The sequence below is a fragment of the Metarhizium robertsii genome (genome assembly GCF_000187425.2).
Source record: "Metarhizium robertsii ARSEF 23 chromosome Unknown MAA_Scf_4, whole genome shotgun sequence".
Taxonomy (NCBI): Eukaryota; Fungi; Ascomycota; class Sordariomycetes; order Hypocreales; family Clavicipitaceae; genus Metarhizium; species Metarhizium robertsii.
In genome coordinates, this window is record NW_011942182.1 from 381,247 (window position 1) to 399,447 (window position 18,201).

General features: G+C 52.8%; 7 protein-coding genes across 7 annotated transcripts; 4 read left to right on the top strand and 3 right to left on the bottom strand.

The window, feature by feature from the left end:
- Nucleotides 1-533: 533 nt before the first annotated feature.
- On the top strand, nucleotides 534-1,946 carry MAA_09473 (DUF1338 domain protein; the record flags this gene model as incomplete). The annotated part of the gene is made up of 1 exon (XM_007827471.2): nucleotides 534-1,946. The coding sequence occupies one exon, from the start codon at nucleotides 534-536 to the stop codon at nucleotides 1,944-1,946; it is 1,413 nt and encodes a 470-aa protein (XP_007825662.2).
- A 114-nt stretch (nucleotides 1,947-2,060) lies between these two features.
- On the bottom strand, nucleotides 2,061-3,509 carry MAA_09474 (Brix domain protein; the record flags this gene model as incomplete). The annotated part of the gene is made up of 2 exons (XM_007827472.1): nucleotides 2,061-3,005; nucleotides 3,078-3,509. The coding sequence occupies 2 exons, from the start codon at nucleotides 3,507-3,509 to the stop codon at nucleotides 2,061-2,063; spliced, it is 1,377 nt and encodes a 458-aa protein (XP_007825663.1).
- A 346-nt stretch (nucleotides 3,510-3,855) lies between these two features.
- Nucleotides 3,856-5,352, top strand: MAA_09475 (ATP-dependent rRNA helicase RRP3; the record flags this gene model as incomplete). Its single annotated transcript, XM_007827473.1, has 2 exons — nucleotides 3,856-4,041; nucleotides 4,102-5,352. The coding sequence occupies 2 exons, from the start codon at nucleotides 3,856-3,858 to the stop codon at nucleotides 5,350-5,352; spliced, it is 1,437 nt and encodes a 478-aa protein (XP_007825664.1).
- A 697-nt stretch (nucleotides 5,353-6,049) lies between these two features.
- On the bottom strand, nucleotides 6,050-12,595 carry MAA_09476 (Tetratricopeptide-like helical; the record flags this gene model as incomplete). The annotated part of the gene is made up of 3 exons (XM_007827474.2): nucleotides 6,050-8,144; nucleotides 8,196-12,448; nucleotides 12,506-12,595. 3 exons carry the CDS (start codon nucleotides 12,593-12,595, stop codon nucleotides 6,050-6,052), a joined length of 6,438 nt encoding a protein of 2,145 aa, XP_007825665.2.
- Nucleotides 12,596-13,259: 664 nt separating this feature from the next.
- On the top strand, nucleotides 13,260-15,572 carry MAA_09477 (Chs5p-Arf1p binding protein; the record flags this gene model as incomplete). The annotated part of the gene is made up of 5 exons (XM_007827475.1): nucleotides 13,260-13,282; nucleotides 13,336-13,462; nucleotides 13,510-13,640; nucleotides 13,704-14,964; nucleotides 15,030-15,572. The coding sequence occupies 5 exons, from the start codon at nucleotides 13,260-13,262 to the stop codon at nucleotides 15,570-15,572; spliced, it is 2,085 nt and encodes a 694-aa protein (XP_007825666.1).
- A 579-nt stretch (nucleotides 15,573-16,151) lies between these two features.
- MAA_09478 (ATP binding protein) lies at nucleotides 16,152-17,400 on the top strand (the record flags this gene model as incomplete). Its single annotated transcript, XM_007827476.1, has 2 exons — nucleotides 16,152-16,209; nucleotides 16,292-17,400. The coding sequence occupies 2 exons, from the start codon at nucleotides 16,152-16,154 to the stop codon at nucleotides 17,398-17,400; spliced, it is 1,167 nt and encodes a 388-aa protein (XP_007825667.1).
- A 205-nt stretch (nucleotides 17,401-17,605) lies between these two features.
- Nucleotides 17,606-17,893, bottom strand: MAA_09479 (uncharacterized protein; the record flags this gene model as incomplete). The annotated part of the gene is made up of 2 exons (XM_007827477.2): nucleotides 17,606-17,630; nucleotides 17,697-17,893. The coding sequence occupies 2 exons, from the start codon at nucleotides 17,891-17,893 to the stop codon at nucleotides 17,606-17,608; spliced, it is 222 nt and encodes a 73-aa protein (XP_007825668.2).
- Nucleotides 17,894-18,201: the final 308 nt, after the last annotated feature.

Below are 18,201 nucleotides of genomic sequence, written 5' to 3' on the forward strand. Positions count from 1 at the left end.
AAGTCAAGGAGGCGAGGGCTTAGCGGCGCGGCCCTTGTCCGTTCGCACAAGCGCTGCATGTAAAAGACGGGAAATCTCCGTTCTGTCCATCACTGGTTTCGACGATGGCTCCGAAAGAATGAGAATAAGCCCAACATGTCGTCACCACCATCTCTTTCTCAATCGGGACGATCCGTGCACAACACCCGTCTACATTGTCTTCATCTCCCCGAAACTCATCTCTGGACACCTTGGTGTCGACATTTGCCTGTGTGCTCCGTATCACTTCTCCACATCCCATCGGCGACGAGCCGGCACCCGAAACCGGCGTGCTTGTAAGCTGTCGCGTACTTCATACATCACTAGCCGACATGTCGTGTTTATCATCGGCTACGTCCGCATATAAAGAGGCTGGGATCCATCTCCAAGTGCCTCCACCTGTCATCCAGATAACTGAACCAATGGACCAACTCGCATACAAAACACAAACTGATACCACCGCCGCCTTGCATGAGCAACAAACCCCAGCCGCATAAACACAAGCACCCGTAATCATGCCCGCCAATGCTATCCAAGACTCCTTCGTGGACCCGGACGACCTTCGAACATGCTTCACCCTGGCCATGTCGTCCATGTACAAATCCGAAGTCCCCCTCTACGGCGACCTCGTCCGCATCGTCTCCGACGTCAACGAGAAAACGCTACAGTCACGCCTCGATCCAAAAACACTCTCAATGCGCTATGGCGACGCCCTCGGCCCCTCGCCCAGGATCGACATTGAGCGCCACGGCGCAATTCGTCTCGGCACCGCCCGCGAGCTACACACCGTCAGACGCATCTTGGCCATCATCGGCCTCCACCCCGTCGGCTACTACGACCTCACGGCCGCCGGGCTCCCCATGCACGCCACCTGTTTCCGACCAAAAACAAGAGAATCCCTCGCCAAAAACCCCTTCAGACTATTCGTCTCGGTCCTCCGACCAGAGCTCATCAAGGACGCCGCCGCCTCGGACCTCGCCCTAGACCTCCTCGCCAGCCGAAACATCTTCACCCCAGAACTCACGTCCCTCCTCGACGGGGCGGATTCGCAAAACGGCCGCCTCACACCCGCCCAGGGCACGCGCTTCGTCGCCGCCGCCATGGAGTCATTCAGGTGGCACGGCACCGCGGCCGCCCCCCCCCACGACTACACGGCGCTCAGGGCGGCGCACCCCGTCCTCGCCGACGTGGCGTGCTTTCCGTCCGCCCACGTGAACCACCTGACGCCCCGGACGCTGGACATTGCCGCCGCCCACGAGGCCATGAGGCGGGCGGGCCTGGAGGTCAAGGCCCGGATCGAGGGCCCCCCGGCGAGGAGATGCCCCATCCTGCTGCGCCAGACGAGCTTCCTGGCCGTCGGGGAGCCGGTCCGGTTCGCCGCCGACAACGGGGGTGCGGGGGCCTCGCACAGAGCGAGGTTCGGCGAGGTCGAGGAGCGCGGCGCGGCCGTCACCCCCCGCGGGCGAAGGCTGTACGACGCGCTGCTGGACGAGGCCATGGCCGCGGCGGGTGCGCGAGCGTCCCCGGAGGCGCTGGACGACGCGGCGGCGAGGGTGTTTGCCAGGTACCCCGATACGTGGGAGGACCTGAGGGCGCAGGACCTGGTGTACTTTGCGTACCGCGTCAGGGGCAGGCGGCCGGCGGTGGAACGCGCGGCGTACACGGTCGACGAGCTTGTGCGGCTGGGCGTCGTGGAAGCGAGCCCGATTACGTACGAGGACTTTTTGCCCCTGTCCGCCGCGGGTATCTTCCAGTCGAATCTGGGTGCCGGGCCGGCGCGGGCGTTGGATGCCGAGATGGATGTCGAGGGCCTGCAGGCCGCGCTTGGTGTTGGGCTGGGCGACGCGGATGATTTGTATCGCCGCCTTCGGGATGCAAGCATCGACGAGTGCGCTGCGCAGCTTGGTGTAGAGATTTCCCTGGGGTAGGTGCTGCGAGAGATGGTGTGATTAGCAGTCACGGCGAGCAGAGTCGGGTCGAGTCTTGCAACCAAGACTGTGGAAATGAGATGATCATGCAGCTAGATACGTATATGTACACAATTAGTCGCGCCCGATTTCTTCCCTCTCGTCCTCCCACGCCCCATCCTCCTCCATTTGCTCATTCGCCTTGAACTCGGCATCGCCCGCCAAGCCCTCGCTGTCAAAGTCGTCAAAGTCCACGTCGCTGTAATTCTCGTCCTCGTCTTCTTCCTCTTCCTCGCCGTCCCCATCGCCTGATTTCTTCTTCCTGGCCTCCTTTTCGGCCTTTTTCCTCTCCACATTGGCCTTTTGCTCTTTTCGGCGGGCCTCCTTCTCCTGTCTTCTCTTCTCCCATCGCTTCTCAAGTTCCCGAATCTCTTCGCGGCTCTTGTGCACGTACTCGTGCCACATGATCTTGCCGGCGCACAGTCCCTCTTCAACCTTGGTCAGTCGTAGGCGCATGCGAGGGCCCAGCTCGACGAGTTTGACGGCTCTTCGCTCCACGTTTTCTACTTCCTCTTCAGGTTCTTGGCCGGCTTGTTCGGCAGCCAGACGGGCTTTTGTTGACAATACTTTTCTGGGGGCGTTGTCGACAACTTCGACTTCCGCGTCCGTGTCAATCTCGCTGCCACTGGTAGCGTCCGTCATGTATCCGTCCCCTGTTTCACCCCCAATCATGTAGTCGGCAATGTCTTCGAGCTTGCCGAGGTTGGGCATGCGTCCCTGCCTGCTTGACTTGGTTGTCATTAACTTTTCAGCTGCCTTGATTCGTCGCAGAGGTTTCGACACGGTGGTAGACTTTGTGGTAATGGCGTAGTGTCTGAAATTCACGATGAAGGTCCCGTCATCTTCCTCGGACTTTTCGCGATTCAGGAGGAGGACGCGTCGGATTGTCTTGAGGGGGGTCTGTTGGGGATTAATGGGGGGGAAGAGGGATTGGAAGACGGTGGTGGCGAGAGATTCGAGGTGTTTGGGGACCTTGGACTTGGAGTCGGCACCTGGCGTGGTGAAGTTGTTCATGACAAGCTATACAAATTTTTTACCCCAAGTTAGCCATTTTTGCATTCCGCGCACGGGAATACGAGTAACTGAACGTACCAGCGGGGGCGTCAAGAATTCTTTCCCACCACCTCTGGGGTGTTTCTGAACCCTCTGAACATCTCTGCAAAGCGAATACTTTTCAACGCGGAAATGCATTGTCGGACCTCGCGGCGCAAGCGCCATCCTCAAGTTCGTGTTGCCCGTCTCTGAGCGGGAAAACAGCATCAGATGAGTAACACCAAGGGGCCCGCACATGACAACGTAGTCCTTCAACTTGTTCCCCCTTCGCTCCTTCAACCGACTGGCCGTACCGGGTTCCATGACTTTGCGCACATCGGCGGCCAACTGGCTGATGCTGGGACCGACCTCACCCGCGCCGATCCTGATGACCATGCTCTTGGGGTCGCGGGCAGTGGCATGGCCGGCTGCGGCTGTCTCCGGATTGTTGGCACCGACGTGCGTTCTCTTCTTTGTTCGTCTTCGCGCCATGATTGTTGGCTTGTGACTGAGGACTGGGAGGTTTGGTCAGTACAAGCTGAGGCTGCAATATATGATTCATGATGGAAATGAAGGTTTCGCAGACAAGAAAAAATTGAGTGGGGAAACTGACGATAAGGAGCGAATTGTCCCCTTTGGGCCAATCCACATGCACGATAAGCATGGCCCCGCTGAAATTTTCCCGTCTACCCTGTCACACAAAAAATGGGCATGGCCAGAGGCTGTCCTCTGTAAACCAACCCATCACATTATTCAACAGTCAATTCTTTTGCCGATTGATCGAGCGGCCCTGGTACCTCCGCTTTGTCTCTGGTGGTCACAAGAACTTTTGACAGCCATGGGCGATATCAAAAGGAGAAAGGTTGCTCATGGCGCTCAGAAAAACCGCCATGTGCCCATGAGCAGTCCCCCACGAGCTCCGTCTTCAGAATCCGAGGCCTCAAGTGATCAAGAAGAATCAGCAACTCTTGATGAAGCTGTTGTAGAGGAATCCGATACTCAACCCAAGACTTTCAAAGAGCTGGTAAGCATAGAGGATGCCCCTGTCCTAGGCCTCTGCTCTCGTCAATGCTCACCAATCTAGGGAATCGTCGACTCGTTATGCGAAGCCTGTGAATCTCTCAACTACAAATTCCCGACCCCCATCCAAGAAAAGTCCATCCCCATCGCCTTGCAGGATCGTGATATTATTGGTCTCGCCGAAACTGGTAGCGGAAAGACGGCTGCATTTGCGCTTCCTATCCTGCAAGCTCTCCTCGACAAACCTCAGCCATTATTCGGCCTCGTCCTCGCCCCGACTCGAGAACTGGCGCATCAAATTGGGCAAGCATTCGAAGCTCTAGGGTCATCAATATCACTACGATGTGCCGTTATTGTTGGCGGTTTAGACATGGTCCCCCAAGCCGTTGCGCTCGGAAAGAAGCCGCACATCATCGTCGCCACCCCCGGACGACTGGTGGATCACCTCGAAAAGACAAAGGGATTCTCCCTACGCACACTGAAGTACCTGGTTATGGACGAAGCCGACCGTCTACTAGACATGGACTTTGGTCCCGCGATTGACAAGCTGCTCAAATTCATCCCGCGCGAACGACGGACCTACCTCTTCTCCGCGACACTCAGTTCCAAAGTCGAAAGCCTGCAACGGGCCAGTTTGCGAGACCCCGTTCGCGTCAGCGTCAGCAGCAACAAGTACCAAACTGTGTCAACGCTTCTGCAGAACCTGCTCGTCGTCCCACAGAAGCGCAAGGACACGTATCTCATCTACCTAGTCAACGAATTCACCGGCAAGTCCACCATCGTCTTCACACGCACCGTGTGGGAAACCCAAAGAATCGCAATCCTGCTCCGAACTCTCGGATTCGGCGCCATTCCTCTGCACGGCCAGCTCTCGCAATCTGCTCGCCTCGGCGCCCTCAACAAATTCCGCTCCGGAACCCGCGACATCCTCGTTGCCACCGATGTTGCAGCCCGTGGTCTGGACATCTCCAAAGTCGACGTCGTCCTCAATTACGACCTGCCGCAGGACTCGAAAACCTACATCCACAGAGTGGGCCGAACGGCGCGAGCGGGCAAGTCTGGTATCGCAATCAGCTTGGTGACGCAGTACGACATCGAAATATTCCAGCGCATCGAGGCCGCGCTGGGCAAGAAGCTGGACATTTACCCCACCGAGAAGGAGGAGGTCCTGGCGTTCCAGCACCGCGTCGAAGAGGCGCAAAGGGAGGCGAGAATCGAAATGAAGAGCCTGTCCGAGAAAAAGGACAGGAGGGGCAAGGGAACCAAGGGCACTGGCAAGAGGCATCGCGACGATATGGACAAAGAAGAGGGTTAGAATGGCTAGCCACGTAATACCATAGTTTAACACATTGCTCCCATGCGCAGTAAAAATAATGTATGGCCCATTCAGTGCGTGGGTGCATACAATAAGCAGCAGCTTCAGGGATCCCGGCGGTGCGCTGATCCATGGCAAATAAAGTTCCAACTGCATATTCTTTCAACCTTAGAATGACCTTCATTTTAAGAATAAGAAATCGTTTTATTTCTTCTCAAGTTGGGTTCAAGGGAAGCCTGGTAGGTAGAGCGCCGGTGAATCCAAGACCAGACATTCAGTGAGGCATGTCCTTGGTTTCCAGGCCGTTTGGCCTGTTCAACAAAGCTGGCAAAGATTCACGTCCTGACTCGACGACTCCAGTAAAATTTACATAACCTAGTATCATCCCCGACGATACGGCACGCTGCCAGTTCACAAAGGCATCCAGCCCCTGCCATTTACTAGGCTACGAGTTCTCGCGATCCTGGGTTCTAAACACACCGCTCACTGCGTTATTCCATCTCGCAGTTTGGGAGCAAGTCAAAAAATCCAGAAACGTACGTTGGACCAATAATGGGCATTCGCAAAATGAGTTCATTATACAAGATTTCCCAGCCTAGCAGCGCCGCTTGTCCCGAATATAAAAATACATATCACAAGTTCGCACACCTGTCCTGTGTGCAATATCCTCCGAACGCAATTCGAGGCATGCTCCGCCTTATTCCTCTTCTTCATCCGCCTCCTCCTCTTCTTCTTCTTCTCCTTCTTCAGCCTCCTCCTCATCATTCCCTTCCTCGTCTTCTTCCTCTTCTGCATCGCCGTCTTCCTCCTCGGCTTCCTCGTCTACTTCTTCGCCACCCTCCTCCTCTTCATCATCATCCTCTTCTTCAACCTCACCCTCAACCTCTTCTATACCGGCCATTTCTGTATCCTCATTGCCTTCCTCTTCTTCCTCTACCTCCTCTTCGGCTTCTTCCTGCTCGTCTTCCTCTTCCTCAGGATCTTCCTCATCCACCTCCTGTTCAACTTCTATTTCCTCACCCTCATCTCCTTCGTCTTCCTCCTCTTCTGCCTCTAGTTCCTCAACTTCAATTTCATCGCCACCCTCCTCCTCCTCGTCGTCGTCGTCGTCGTCGGGCTCCTCTTCATCTTCCTCGGCGTCTTCGCTGTCCGCTTCGTCTCCACTCGATTCAGATCTTCGAAGATTGGGGAACAAGAGTCCGGGAGGCACATCGTCATCATACCCTTCCGGCACGTCACTTAGATCACTCTCGTCATCGGCAGAATCATGGATACTACCAGGATGATCATCTTCATCCTTGTCCTCCAATCGGGAGTCACCATGTTCCTCGTCCTCGACTGCTTCTTCATTGTCCTCTCCTTCACCCATTTCTTCGTCAACATCTTCGCCAGCCTCTCGACGTACCTGAGCATCTGGCCCTTCATCTTCATCGTCACTATGAGCCATGCTGCCATGTCTAGCAGGTGTCTGACTACCACGCTTCGTGCTTGACATGCTTCCAACCCGACTCTTAGTTGTAACAGATTTTGGTGCTTCCATAGCACGCACGACAGCTTGCTCTGCCTTTCGTAAAATCTCGGGCCGACGCACACCGGCCAGTCTTCTCGCGCGGGGAATAGCCTCTGCTTTATCAGTCTCCATTGGCGTAGCGGATCCAGCTGCGCTGTCCCCTCCGCTTGGTGGATTAAGCAGGTTACTGAGTGAGCTCTTTGGCTTCTGCTCAACTTGGGCCACGGCCTCTAATTGAGCTGCGACTTCCTTTGCGTGGTTGCGTTCTTCTATGATTCTCCCTGGCTCCAGTCCTGGAAGAGTTCCGGCAACGTCCACATAGATTGTCGTGTAACAATCATTGATGAGATCGTCAATAGGTGCGACCTTCATTAGGTTTCCATTGAGCTTCTTGACTTCAATGGCCTCCTTCATGCATTCAAAGGCTGTGTTTGGAGCTCCATCACCGCCAGACCAATCGGTGATTCTCTCGCTCATGATTTCAAACTCTTCATTCGACATGTGCTTGAATGCTTCATCGGTGGTGACTGGCACCTTGTACGCTGCACGCAACAGCTTCACGTACTCAGTGCAGCTATACTGCCATAAGTCTGCAAAATGGTAAAAGTCCGCACCCTTTTTGCGAAGTCGTCTCAAAAGAAGTTCCAGATTTGTTCGGTCCGACATGATAACCAGAAGCTTTGTCATGAAGCGAACATATTGCTCAGTAAAGACGTGGTGACGACCAGGCCGCTCAGCGTCACACTTCCACACATTCATTACCATTGTTTTAGTGAACATGTTTTCCTTCAGAATGGCAAATGCGGCCTTGGCTTCTACAGTGCCGTCGCTGTCCGCTGCAATGTGCCTCTCGTCAAAGAGAATCTTGGCATGGCGCATGACGATTCGATGTTGCCAGTTAGACTTATCCTTTTCACGAAGCTTAGTCAAGTTGCGGATAATGTACTCTTCCCAGTCTTCCGGTTCAGAGAAAGATGCGAAATGGTCATTCGGATTTACAACAATGCCGAATGGCTGTTCAGCCAGAAGCGACGCGGCTTCTGCTGCGGGAATATCCCCACGATCAACGAGTTTGTGCAGGATAGAGACCAACTTATAATGCGGCTCTAGAATCGGGTCGCTGTTCTTACTCTTCCTGGCACTTTGCGCTACCTCAATCGATGTTTTGAGCGTATCCAGTACCATCGCCATGGTAATGGGGCTTTTTTGATCACTGCTGTCAAGTCCATCCCGGGGTGTTTGATACATTTTCCAAAGGCATTTTCCAAGCATGTACGGATTCCTACTGCGTGTTAGTCGTCGAGTTCTACTATTGAATCGGGGGTTTACGCACTTCCAGTTAAGCGGTTTCCTTGCCATCGCCTTTCGAAACAACCCAGCGGCAAACTTCCAAACTTTGTACTGTGACATTTGATCGTGCAGAATCCTCTTGAAGGTTCCGGCGCCCATGTCTTCAATAAAGAATCGTTCTTGATCTGAATGCTGGAAGGGCTCCATGGCAAATGGCTCTCGACTGGAGGAGTAAAGCCTCATGCCAAATTTGTGGTATAGGTCGTGCAGCGGATCGCTGTCAGTAGCAGTTACGCGTTCGTGTCGAGAATGCGACAAAGCTAGGGTATAACAGTGAATTGCGTTTCGCTGGAATTTGACCAGCTCCGACCGATCTTTGTTCATCTTGTCTGCTGTCCACAAAACGGATTCGTCTAGCTCATAGTCGAAACACTCTGCAAGTCGAAACCAGGCATCCCATCTGTCAGCAGTAAACTGCAGCTGCAATCTCAAAAAAGTAGCTCCGATTCGGAGATCATCTGTAGCCCCAGGAGTCTGCCGGCGGTTTAAATCTACACCTTTGAATTTGGTCAGGGCAATCATTCCCAACAAGAAGAACCAGCCATGTCTAGCAAGAGCGCCTTCTGGAATGTTGACGGTCACTGCGTCGACAAATACTTTGCCGGCAAGAGCCTGGTATAGTCTTAGCGGATGAATTGGCTTTTTCAGCATTTCCGTGAAATTGCGCAGGTTATGAATCATCTGCGGTGTAGATTTGGTCTGTCCGATGGTTTGCTGCATGTGTTCAATGGTGGTTTTCAGATCTGATTTAAGCAAATCTTTCATAGTCATGCGATTTGCAAGAATCATCATCTTCTCAACCAGTTGCATGGCCTGTCGCTTCTCAAGTTTCTCATATGGGCAGCCATGATCTTGCACCTCCCAGACGCCTACGCCAAGTTTCAGGCCATATAAATCATAAAGAACCTGTTCCAGATGATCTTCCCAGGCCTCAATTTTTTTCAACCTGAGGAGTTCTATGCGCATCACCTTGAGGAAGATCTTGTTTGAGGCCTTGCAAAATTTGCGGAGACCAATTACTCTATGAATGGCGGCGAGATAGTCCGCCACATCGTTCTCCAGCATAGCCGACTTCTTTTGTGATAGTCCGGCTTTGAACATTGTAAACAGGAGGCACCAGGTGCGGACCTGAATATCTCGCAGTTTGTTGATTAGGGCCATAAATGTGTTGTTACTCGTAGGCAGGCTGGTGATGCCCAGTCGAGATTCGTCCTCACAAAGAGCAACAACGTGAAGAAATGAGCACATTCTCGCAATGGTGGCTAAGCTCGATTTCAAATGCTCGTCATCAATGATGTCAAAAGATGTGCCATCATTCAATGACATGGACAGAGCCTGAATAACAAGTTCATCCAAAGATTTCAGAGTTCGCATAAACAGGTGTTTCCGTGAATCATCTGGCATCTTGGCATACGTCTCGCCTTCTAGGTCGTTGACCACCATTTCGATACTTTTGAGCAGACATGAAAACCGCTTTGTGGGATAGTTAATGGCTTCGTATGCATCGCCCAGACGCGACCACAAGAATAGTCGCAACTCTGTACTACTGCTGGTAAGGAACTTCCACACGTCTTTCATGCCTTGGGTAGCATTCTCCGATATTGGCTTTCGGTTGATAGTTAAATCTTCGGAGTCGTCAGATACAACTTCCCTTCCGCCGCCATCCTCTTCACTCTTGCCCTGTTCATCGCGTCCCGGTACCACATCATCGCTCTTTTTATCGTTTTGATCGGTCTTGCTGTGGATGTTGATTGGGTCGTGTTTATCCACGTCATCATTTGTTCCGTCGTCATCCACTTTCTCTGCCGCCAAGCTACTTGGCTTCTCTTCAGATACATAGACTGAAGTTGGATTTAGAACGGGTTCAAGTGTCTCAATGACTAATAATGGGTCTTTCATTTCATCTTGAAAAAGTCCCAGAAAGAAGTCCATCGTATTCAATTTCGAAAGTTCTCGATCTGCAGCTGCCGGAGAGATCACAGGCATAACAATGTTGTTAGGCAAGATGATTGCCTCTACGTCCTCAGCAGCCAAGAAGTCACGAAGGGAAGTCCATAGGAGAAGAATATGGTCCCGGACGGGGCTCTCGGTTAGAGATGATACCATCACTGATGCCCAGATGAATCTGACACAAAGAGGGTCTTTGTGCGACAAGTCTAGCAGGTGGAGATAAGTTGACATTGCGTTGAGCCACCTATCGAGCCGGTACTTGGTTTCCATCCGTGTAGCAAAGTCGACGGCGCTGTTAGGGTTCGTGATGCGTTCATAAATATCGATGTGCAGCTCGAAAATCATGGGTAGAATGCATTTGAGGTCGGCCAACTCTTCCCTAGAGACCATAGGCTCGTTCAATATATCGTTAATTCGTGTGTACAAAACCGTGTCGATCCTGTTAAGCATCTGTACAACGGCAAGTTTCATAGCATCAGACCATTTTGAAGCTGAATAACTCGCGCTGACAGCGCGAACCCATTCAAATGCAATGTCGTCACTTGCCATCCAGTCCGATTCATTTACAACCATTTCTGAGAACTTCCTGAGACCCTGGACCTCATCAAATGAGGGAATGTCGTCATGGTCCTGCGAGCCCGATTTGGCATGTTCGAGAAAAGATGACAAGCCCAGCGTGGCCTGCTCGTTCTTGTTCAGGAGAACTTGCGCCACGTCTTCATTGAAAGTTGAGATGACGCCGTGTAGATCTCTCGCGCATTTGTAGCTCAACTTTGCGGGTCTGCTTTCAGTGAAACAAGAGTCCAAAAGTTCCTGCAGACAATTCAAGGTCGGGTGATCCTCTACTCCAATGTTTTCTAGTATATTCTTTGTGAGTTGAAACAGGTTGCGGTCTGCCTCTTGATATGGCTGAATTTGTGCCGAGATTAAGGTGACGGAATCAGTTGTTTCTTCGGTTAGAGCTGTTTCTGTGCGTCGGCGGACGCGTTTGCTCCTCTTCTCGGCCGCATTTTCATCATCCACGCCTTCAGGCAACCCGGCGATCGATTGGGACCGCTTTCGCGTCGAATCTGAGGTAGATCTTTCTTTCGGGTCTTGGTCAGGTTCCTTTGGAAGCTCCTTCGACGCTTCTTTTGGAGGGTTGGGAGGATTGTCCTCTTTTGTGTCCGGTTTGGCCTTGGTGTTGGCTCTAGAGCCTTGTCTAGTTGATCTTCGTACTACGGGAGGTCCTTCAACAGTCGGTTTGACTTTTTCTTCAGCCTTGGGTTTGGGCTCTGGTTTTTTGTCTGCCTCTGGTTCCGGCTCGGGTGCAATTTCAGGCTCAACTTCAGCTTCCGTAATCATCTTGATATCCTCTTGCGCCGCATCCAGAACTGAACGGCAAGCTTTCAAAGCTCCTCTGGTATCTTGAATACACTTCATCAGTTCTATTCCGAGTTCGGACCATGACTTAACAGGCTCGATCGAATTTTCGGTCGCGTGCGCGAGGGAAAGGACCTGTCCACTATTTGGATCGTCCGTAGCCTCGTCGACTTCGGGACTGGACGGTGGGGGGGTCAAAACGGCAACGGGATCAGGGAGAAACGGAATCGGGTCTAGGTGACGTTTTAAAAGACCAGGCATTTCTCTCTTCAACCAAGGCGCCATGATGGGATGCGACAGCGCCATGTCATCATTGAGAACTTGTAGGTACTCTTTTAGTTGTTGGCCGGCAAAGCCTTCTGCAAGAGACGGAGGATTAACCTCCATGATAGCAGGGTCATCGTCAAGTTCAATCGCAGACTCCAGGCAATATCGCTTCACACGACCAGAATTCAAAGAACTTGCGAAACGGGCCATCTTTCTCCAGAGCTCTGGATCCGACGGGTCTTGGTCAAGGGCGGCTGTCCAGTTCTCAAGGACTTTGTCGCTATTGTCGCTCCCGTACTTGATACGTAATTTCTTATTCCATTCTGGGTCTGCCTCACACTTGTCTTTTAACTTGTCCAGAAAAAACTGACCATAGTTCTTGTAAGACATGTACAAGGCTTGGGCGAGGCTTGCTGCAACTCCGTCCGCTCCGCCGGCATCCATGCCCAAGGCAGATGAGAAGGAGTCGACAGCAGAAGCTTCGGGTCGGCCATCAGCTTGTCGCTCCGCCCGTTCATAGTCGGTCTTTGCTTCGCGGTATTCGAATATCTCGCATTTGAAGAGTTCTTGATACGCAGCATCGGCTGCGTCTCGCGACTTCAGGCCCTGGGCATGGAGTTTGAGGGCAGCCTGGAACCGTTGCAGAGCTTTATCGACCTAGTATATACATCAGTACATGGCTGACATATTGTGAGGGAGTTGCGCGCGGCATACATGCAATTCCTTTGTTGTGTCGATTTGCTCATCTTCGTTTTCTTCGGGTTCGAGATTGATCGCCTGGAAGGCGGGCTGAAAGAACGGCATTAGCTAGAGGTTATATTGCATACACATTGAAGAAATTTACCATTATTGCGGTATTTTTTTAGATGACTATGATGACGCTGTTGTTCAAAATGGCCTTAGTTGTGGCACAGAGGGGTCATTGTTGGGGTCGAGATAGCAGTCGGGGTGAAGCATCCAAAAGCTAGATGGCCAAATGCTTAATTGCTTGCCATCGCGTCGCGCCAGTCCACTACCTGGTACTTACGTATCCCTGTCACTGAACTAGCGTGTGGCGCTCTCTGGCGACCAAGCGTGATTGGCTGCCTGACTGGCATGTGGCTCGACTCCTGGTTTTGCCAAACCACGTGCAATTGTGGCGAGGTTCAGGGCCAGCGGCTTGAATTGGATGGGGATGTGGCTTGAATGCTCCAGTGTGGGCAGATTGGCGGCTCAAAGCTTCAAGCGACCGGCCACACTGCATATCCTGCATCATCCCGCTCTCGTCCCTTTCCCCCTGCTCAAACGCCTTGCAATTGCTTGAGGTCCGCGCATTCCAACGGCGGTGATCGACTGCACTCAAATACGATTTCGGTGTCGACAATAATCGGCAGACACGCAGCCGGCGGTCCATCAGCCTCCTTGACGTCTCCCGCCGATAAGCCAGCGGCAGTGCCTGAAATCGGGCTCTCAGGAGCTTCCCGCAGCCATGGTCGCCCCAGCTGTGCCAGAGTATGGGATGGAATATAATTCATTGACGATGGCGGATTCTAATATGACTTTAGGGTTACTGAGGAGGTCCTCCACGAGTCGATTGATGCCAGAACCGAATCCCTTCTTGCCTTGCGAGAGCTCGGGCCGCCTGACCTGGTACATCTCCTGAAGCAAGGTGTGCGCAATACAGGAAAGCAGGTATGCAGCTCATGAGGTTTCTTGTGGTTAATATCTAACATGTCTAGACTGGTATTTACCATCATGTCACCGGTGTCGATGCGTCCTCGTCCGCCAGTCTTGCAGCCTACATCAACACGCTCACGTACAAGGACAACGGCCCCAATGCCACTTCAAAGATTGTAGAGGGCGTATACTGGTGCGTTAAGGTCATTATGAGTTGTGTGATGGCGTAGTAACTTACCTGTGTGTATTCTTGTAGCTGCTACAATGCGTTTTCCCGACTGGACATGCGCGTGCACGTGTCCATTCCCGGTACCGTCGAGAGCTATTGCGTCGACGAGCGAGGAGAGAAGCGAAAGGCGTCAGACGAGCTGTGGCTGGAGACATATCTCTGCAGCGTCTTGCGAGCATACTCCTACGCGGATGACGGCAGTGGTGACACGATTCGAAAGATTATGGGCGTAAGGAGATTCAACCCCGTGACCAACACCGAGACAGAGCAACGCTTTCTCAATGCGGCAGAACAACTTTTCTTCAGAGGCTGGCAGCTGGGATCTGATTCTGTCGTCCAAGTTCCCACAAATGTTTCTAACCACCTCACCACGGGACTTCTCAAATATCTTGAAACAACCGGCCGATACGCATCGGGCATCAACCTGTTCGAAAAGCTTCGCACGCAGAGCATCGAGGTGTCATCACTGTTGTCAAAAGTCATGTTCATGGGTCACGAGGAGGTTTCCGGCGTCAAGAACTTGTATCAGTCCTTACAGGAGACACCCATGGATTATGTCATGCTCGACACACAAGCGGAATTTTTGCTCAAGAAGGCACAGACAGCCGAAACGCCGGAAGCAAGAGAAGAGAGATTAAAGATGGCACTCGGCTGTGCAGATCGCAGTACCGTTGCCGCTCCAAGCGAATTTGGCACATGGGCACGGCTGGCACAGGTCTATGTTGCTATGGAGGACTGGGAGAACGCGCTTACCACGTTAAACTCATGCCCAATGTTTACTTATCAGGACAAGGATACCCCTATCATGCCCGAACCGAGAGATGTCCATCTGCCAACGCTCCCCGAGACGCGACTCGATGAGATCGACAGCGAACCGGAATCCAGATTTTCAGAACAAGTCGACGCCAGTTTGCTGGGGCTTCGCGCTGCGAGTTACCGTGGCACTTTCAAGCAGGCATATAACATTCTAACAGAAATGACGGCCAAGATTGGCTGGGATCAGTTGCTCAAGATTCGCAGCAATGTGTTTGTCATGGAGGATGAGTATCGAACGGAGAAACAAGAAGCATCACACTCTGGCCCCTCGAAGCGAAACGCCAGCATAGATGGCCTCCGAGGCACTCCCGATCCTATAACGAATGGTGAAGGTGAAACGGAGGAAGAAGATGACGAAAAGTCGAGTGAGAGGGAACCTGCCAAAGAGTTGGCGACCAACGGCGAGACCAACAGCGTCGAGAAGCCGCCTCACGCCATTGATCCAAAAGAAGTAAAGGGTGATTCCGACCACGTAAGTTGTACTATTATGCCATGCGTTCCCCAACATGACCAACTTTTGGTAACATCTCGGCGTAGAGCACTCCGGATGAAGAGCACCTATCAAAGCTTAACACCAAGCGTCTCTGTGAAAGATGGCTGGACAGCCTATTTATGGTTCTGTATGAAGACCTGCGTGTGTACACCATCTGGCGGACACAAATGGCTCAATACCGGGCGCAGCAAATGCAGTATAAGAAGTCGGCAGAAGAGTGGGAAATCCTCGGGGCCCTTGCCGAACGTCTGCAACATTTTGACGAAGCTGTCGAGGCCTATCGAGCGTGTCTCTCGCTGCGATTCAGCCCCAAGTCCCTTGCTGGTGTGCTGAGGGTTTTTCAAAAGACCAAGAACACAAGGGATACTGTAGCAGCAGTCATCAGGTTGGTAACGTGGCAGTACCGATGGTACAGCGAGTTCAGCCCTGAACTGCTGCACACTATTCGGACTCTGATTGAGGATGAGGGTGCAGTCAAGGTCAGAAGCATCATTCAGGCGACCAGTCTGCCCCAGACGGTGCTAGACTTGACGCACCACTACGCGGCATTATGTGCTACGTTTCGCAGCAGCGGAACTGATGGTTAGACACGCCAACGGGCGGACGATGGAAAGGGGAACAGCAATCAAAGGATGAAAAGATGGGGGTAATGTAATGTTTTTCTTTTCTTTTGCAGGCACCTGTAGCTCCGGGGTCACTCTAGCTTGTTGTGCATAGAGGCGTCGATTGGAGGTGGTGGACGGATTCAATACAAGCTTCCATGACTCTTCTGTACATGGATACGTATCGTTATATGCGCGTATAATTCAGATGTAAGAGGTGTAGATATGAGACGTATTGAGTCAATGGAGACAGAAATTGGGGTATAAACTTTGCAGACATGGAGCCTGCATCTCTCACTTGGATCCTATTGACTTGGGTGTAGTTTTGGCGGTCGGTTTTAGTGGCGAGGTTTGTTTGGTGCTCGGCGGGTGCGGGGCAGGCCGACAGCTCCAACGACGTCAAAATAAATTTCCAAGTTGGAGCGTCGAGCGTCGAGCATCGAGCATCAGCCCCAAACCATTCAACGTCTTCCAAACCTCCATCAGTAGTGTTCGTTAGAACCGTCCCACCTGGAACCAGCGAATCTGCCCTCCTGCCGCAATCATATCAGAGCCAGCTCCGCCATGGCATCCTCAGACGATGCATCGCCTCCCGTCGCCATCGTGTGCGTCGGCATGGCAGGTACATTATCAAAGCCTCGCCCTGCCCTGCCCTGCCCACAGGGGTAGTTGATCGAGTAGCTCGCCCTAACATCATGTCGCAGGCTCTGGCAAAACGACTTTTATGCAGCGCATCAATGCGCACCTTCACGGCAAGAACCAGCCTCCCTATGTCATCAACCTCGACCCGGCCGTGCTGAATGTCCCCTTCGACCCAAACATTGACATCCGCGACTCGGTCAACTACGAAGAAGTCATGAAGCAGTACAACCTTGGTCCCAACGGAGGCATTCTCACATCTCTCAACTTGTTCGCCACCAAAGTTGACCAGATCGTGAACCTATTAGAGAAGAGGGCGAAGCCTGATGCCGAAAATCCCGACCGCAAACCCATCGATAGAATCATTGTCGACACCCCCGGGCAAATCGAAGCCTTTGTGTGGTCTGCATCGGGAACCATTCTGCTAGAGTCTCTAGCGTCCTCGTTTCCAACAGTCATCGCCTACGTCATCGACACGCCGAGAACAGCGTCGACATCCACATTCATGTCCAACATGCTATACGCCTGTTCGATCCTGTACAAGACGAAACTCCCCATGATTCTAGTCTTCAACAAGACAGACGTCAAGGACGCGTCCTTTGCAAAGGAGTGGATGACGGATTTCGAGGCGTTCCAGGAAGCGCTCCGCCAGGACGAAGAGTCGGATGCGCTGGGCGGCGTGGAGGGCGGCGGGCACGGAGGCAGCGGATACATGGGCAGCCTGCTCAACTCGATGAGCTTGATGCTGGAAGAGTTTTACTCGCACCTGAGCATGGTGGGCGTGAGTTCCAGAGTGGGCACCGGCGTGGACGACTTCTTCGAGGCCGTGGAGGAGAAGAAGCACGAGTTTCTGCGCGACTACCTGCCGGAGCTGGAGAGGCGGCGCCACGAGCGGGAGAAGCAGAAGAAGAAGTCGCGCGACAAGGAGCTGGACAAGATGATGTCCGACATGTCTGTTGCGCCGCCCGGGCAAGCGGCCGCTGGGCAGCAGAGCGGGAGCGGCGCGGGAAACGACTCGGATGTCGAGGTGGCGAGCGACGATGACGACGAGGACTCGGACGAAGACGCGGCCAAACAGGGCCTGCAGGAGCGCTATCAGGCCGCGATGGGCGATGGCGAGAATTCAATCTTGGCGGATGCCAGTTTTGCAAAGTATCTCCATAAGCAACGGTAGTTTTGGGCTCGCCCGAGGCTACGAATGGTTTACAACAAAAACATGGGTCACGGAGTTTGGGTATGGCTAGAATTTGTCTCAAGAGATTTGATACCACTGTCTTGTCTTTTTTTGTCTCGTGCACTCGTGGTGCCCATGTTCCCCATAACTCCAAACACCATAAATCACGACTCCCATCCTCCTCTCATCGGCCGTGGTCGGCCCCTTATCGCGCTTCAAACTGCACCATTCTGTGAATCTGTCAGTATGTGTATCAAAATACGCAAGCAAGTAAGAATTAGAGCGCGCAGACAAACCTCTTGGTCCTCTCCTTGTAGAGCACTCTGCCCGCGCAGTGAGGGCAGGCAACCAGCGCATCCTTGCCCAGAGAGACGCTCGACCCGCAGTCGCCGCAGAGATAGGTCATGACGGAGCGGGAGGCGTGGTCGTCGCGGGTGTTGCCGCGGACAGCGGTGGCGCCGGCGGAAGGGACTTGGTATTCTTCGCGAGGCATGTCGGCGGTGCGGGCTGTATTGGACTGTTGGATCGGTTTGTGATGTCTGCGTCGACTTGGTGGATTTTTGCTTTGGTGCAAGGCAAGTTGAGAGTTGAGAGTGAAGACGAAAGAAATAGCGGGGCCGCATATTTGTCAGGCAGAATTAGGCGGTGAGTGGCGCATCATCCTCGCCTACCCTATTTAACGATCTTCTTGAAACTTGAATGTTGAATGTTGACGAGGTTGTGCCATGTCCCTGGCTTTGGTAGTATTCGGCATCATTATTCGACGCAATAGGATATTGACATTCATTGGGCATATGACGA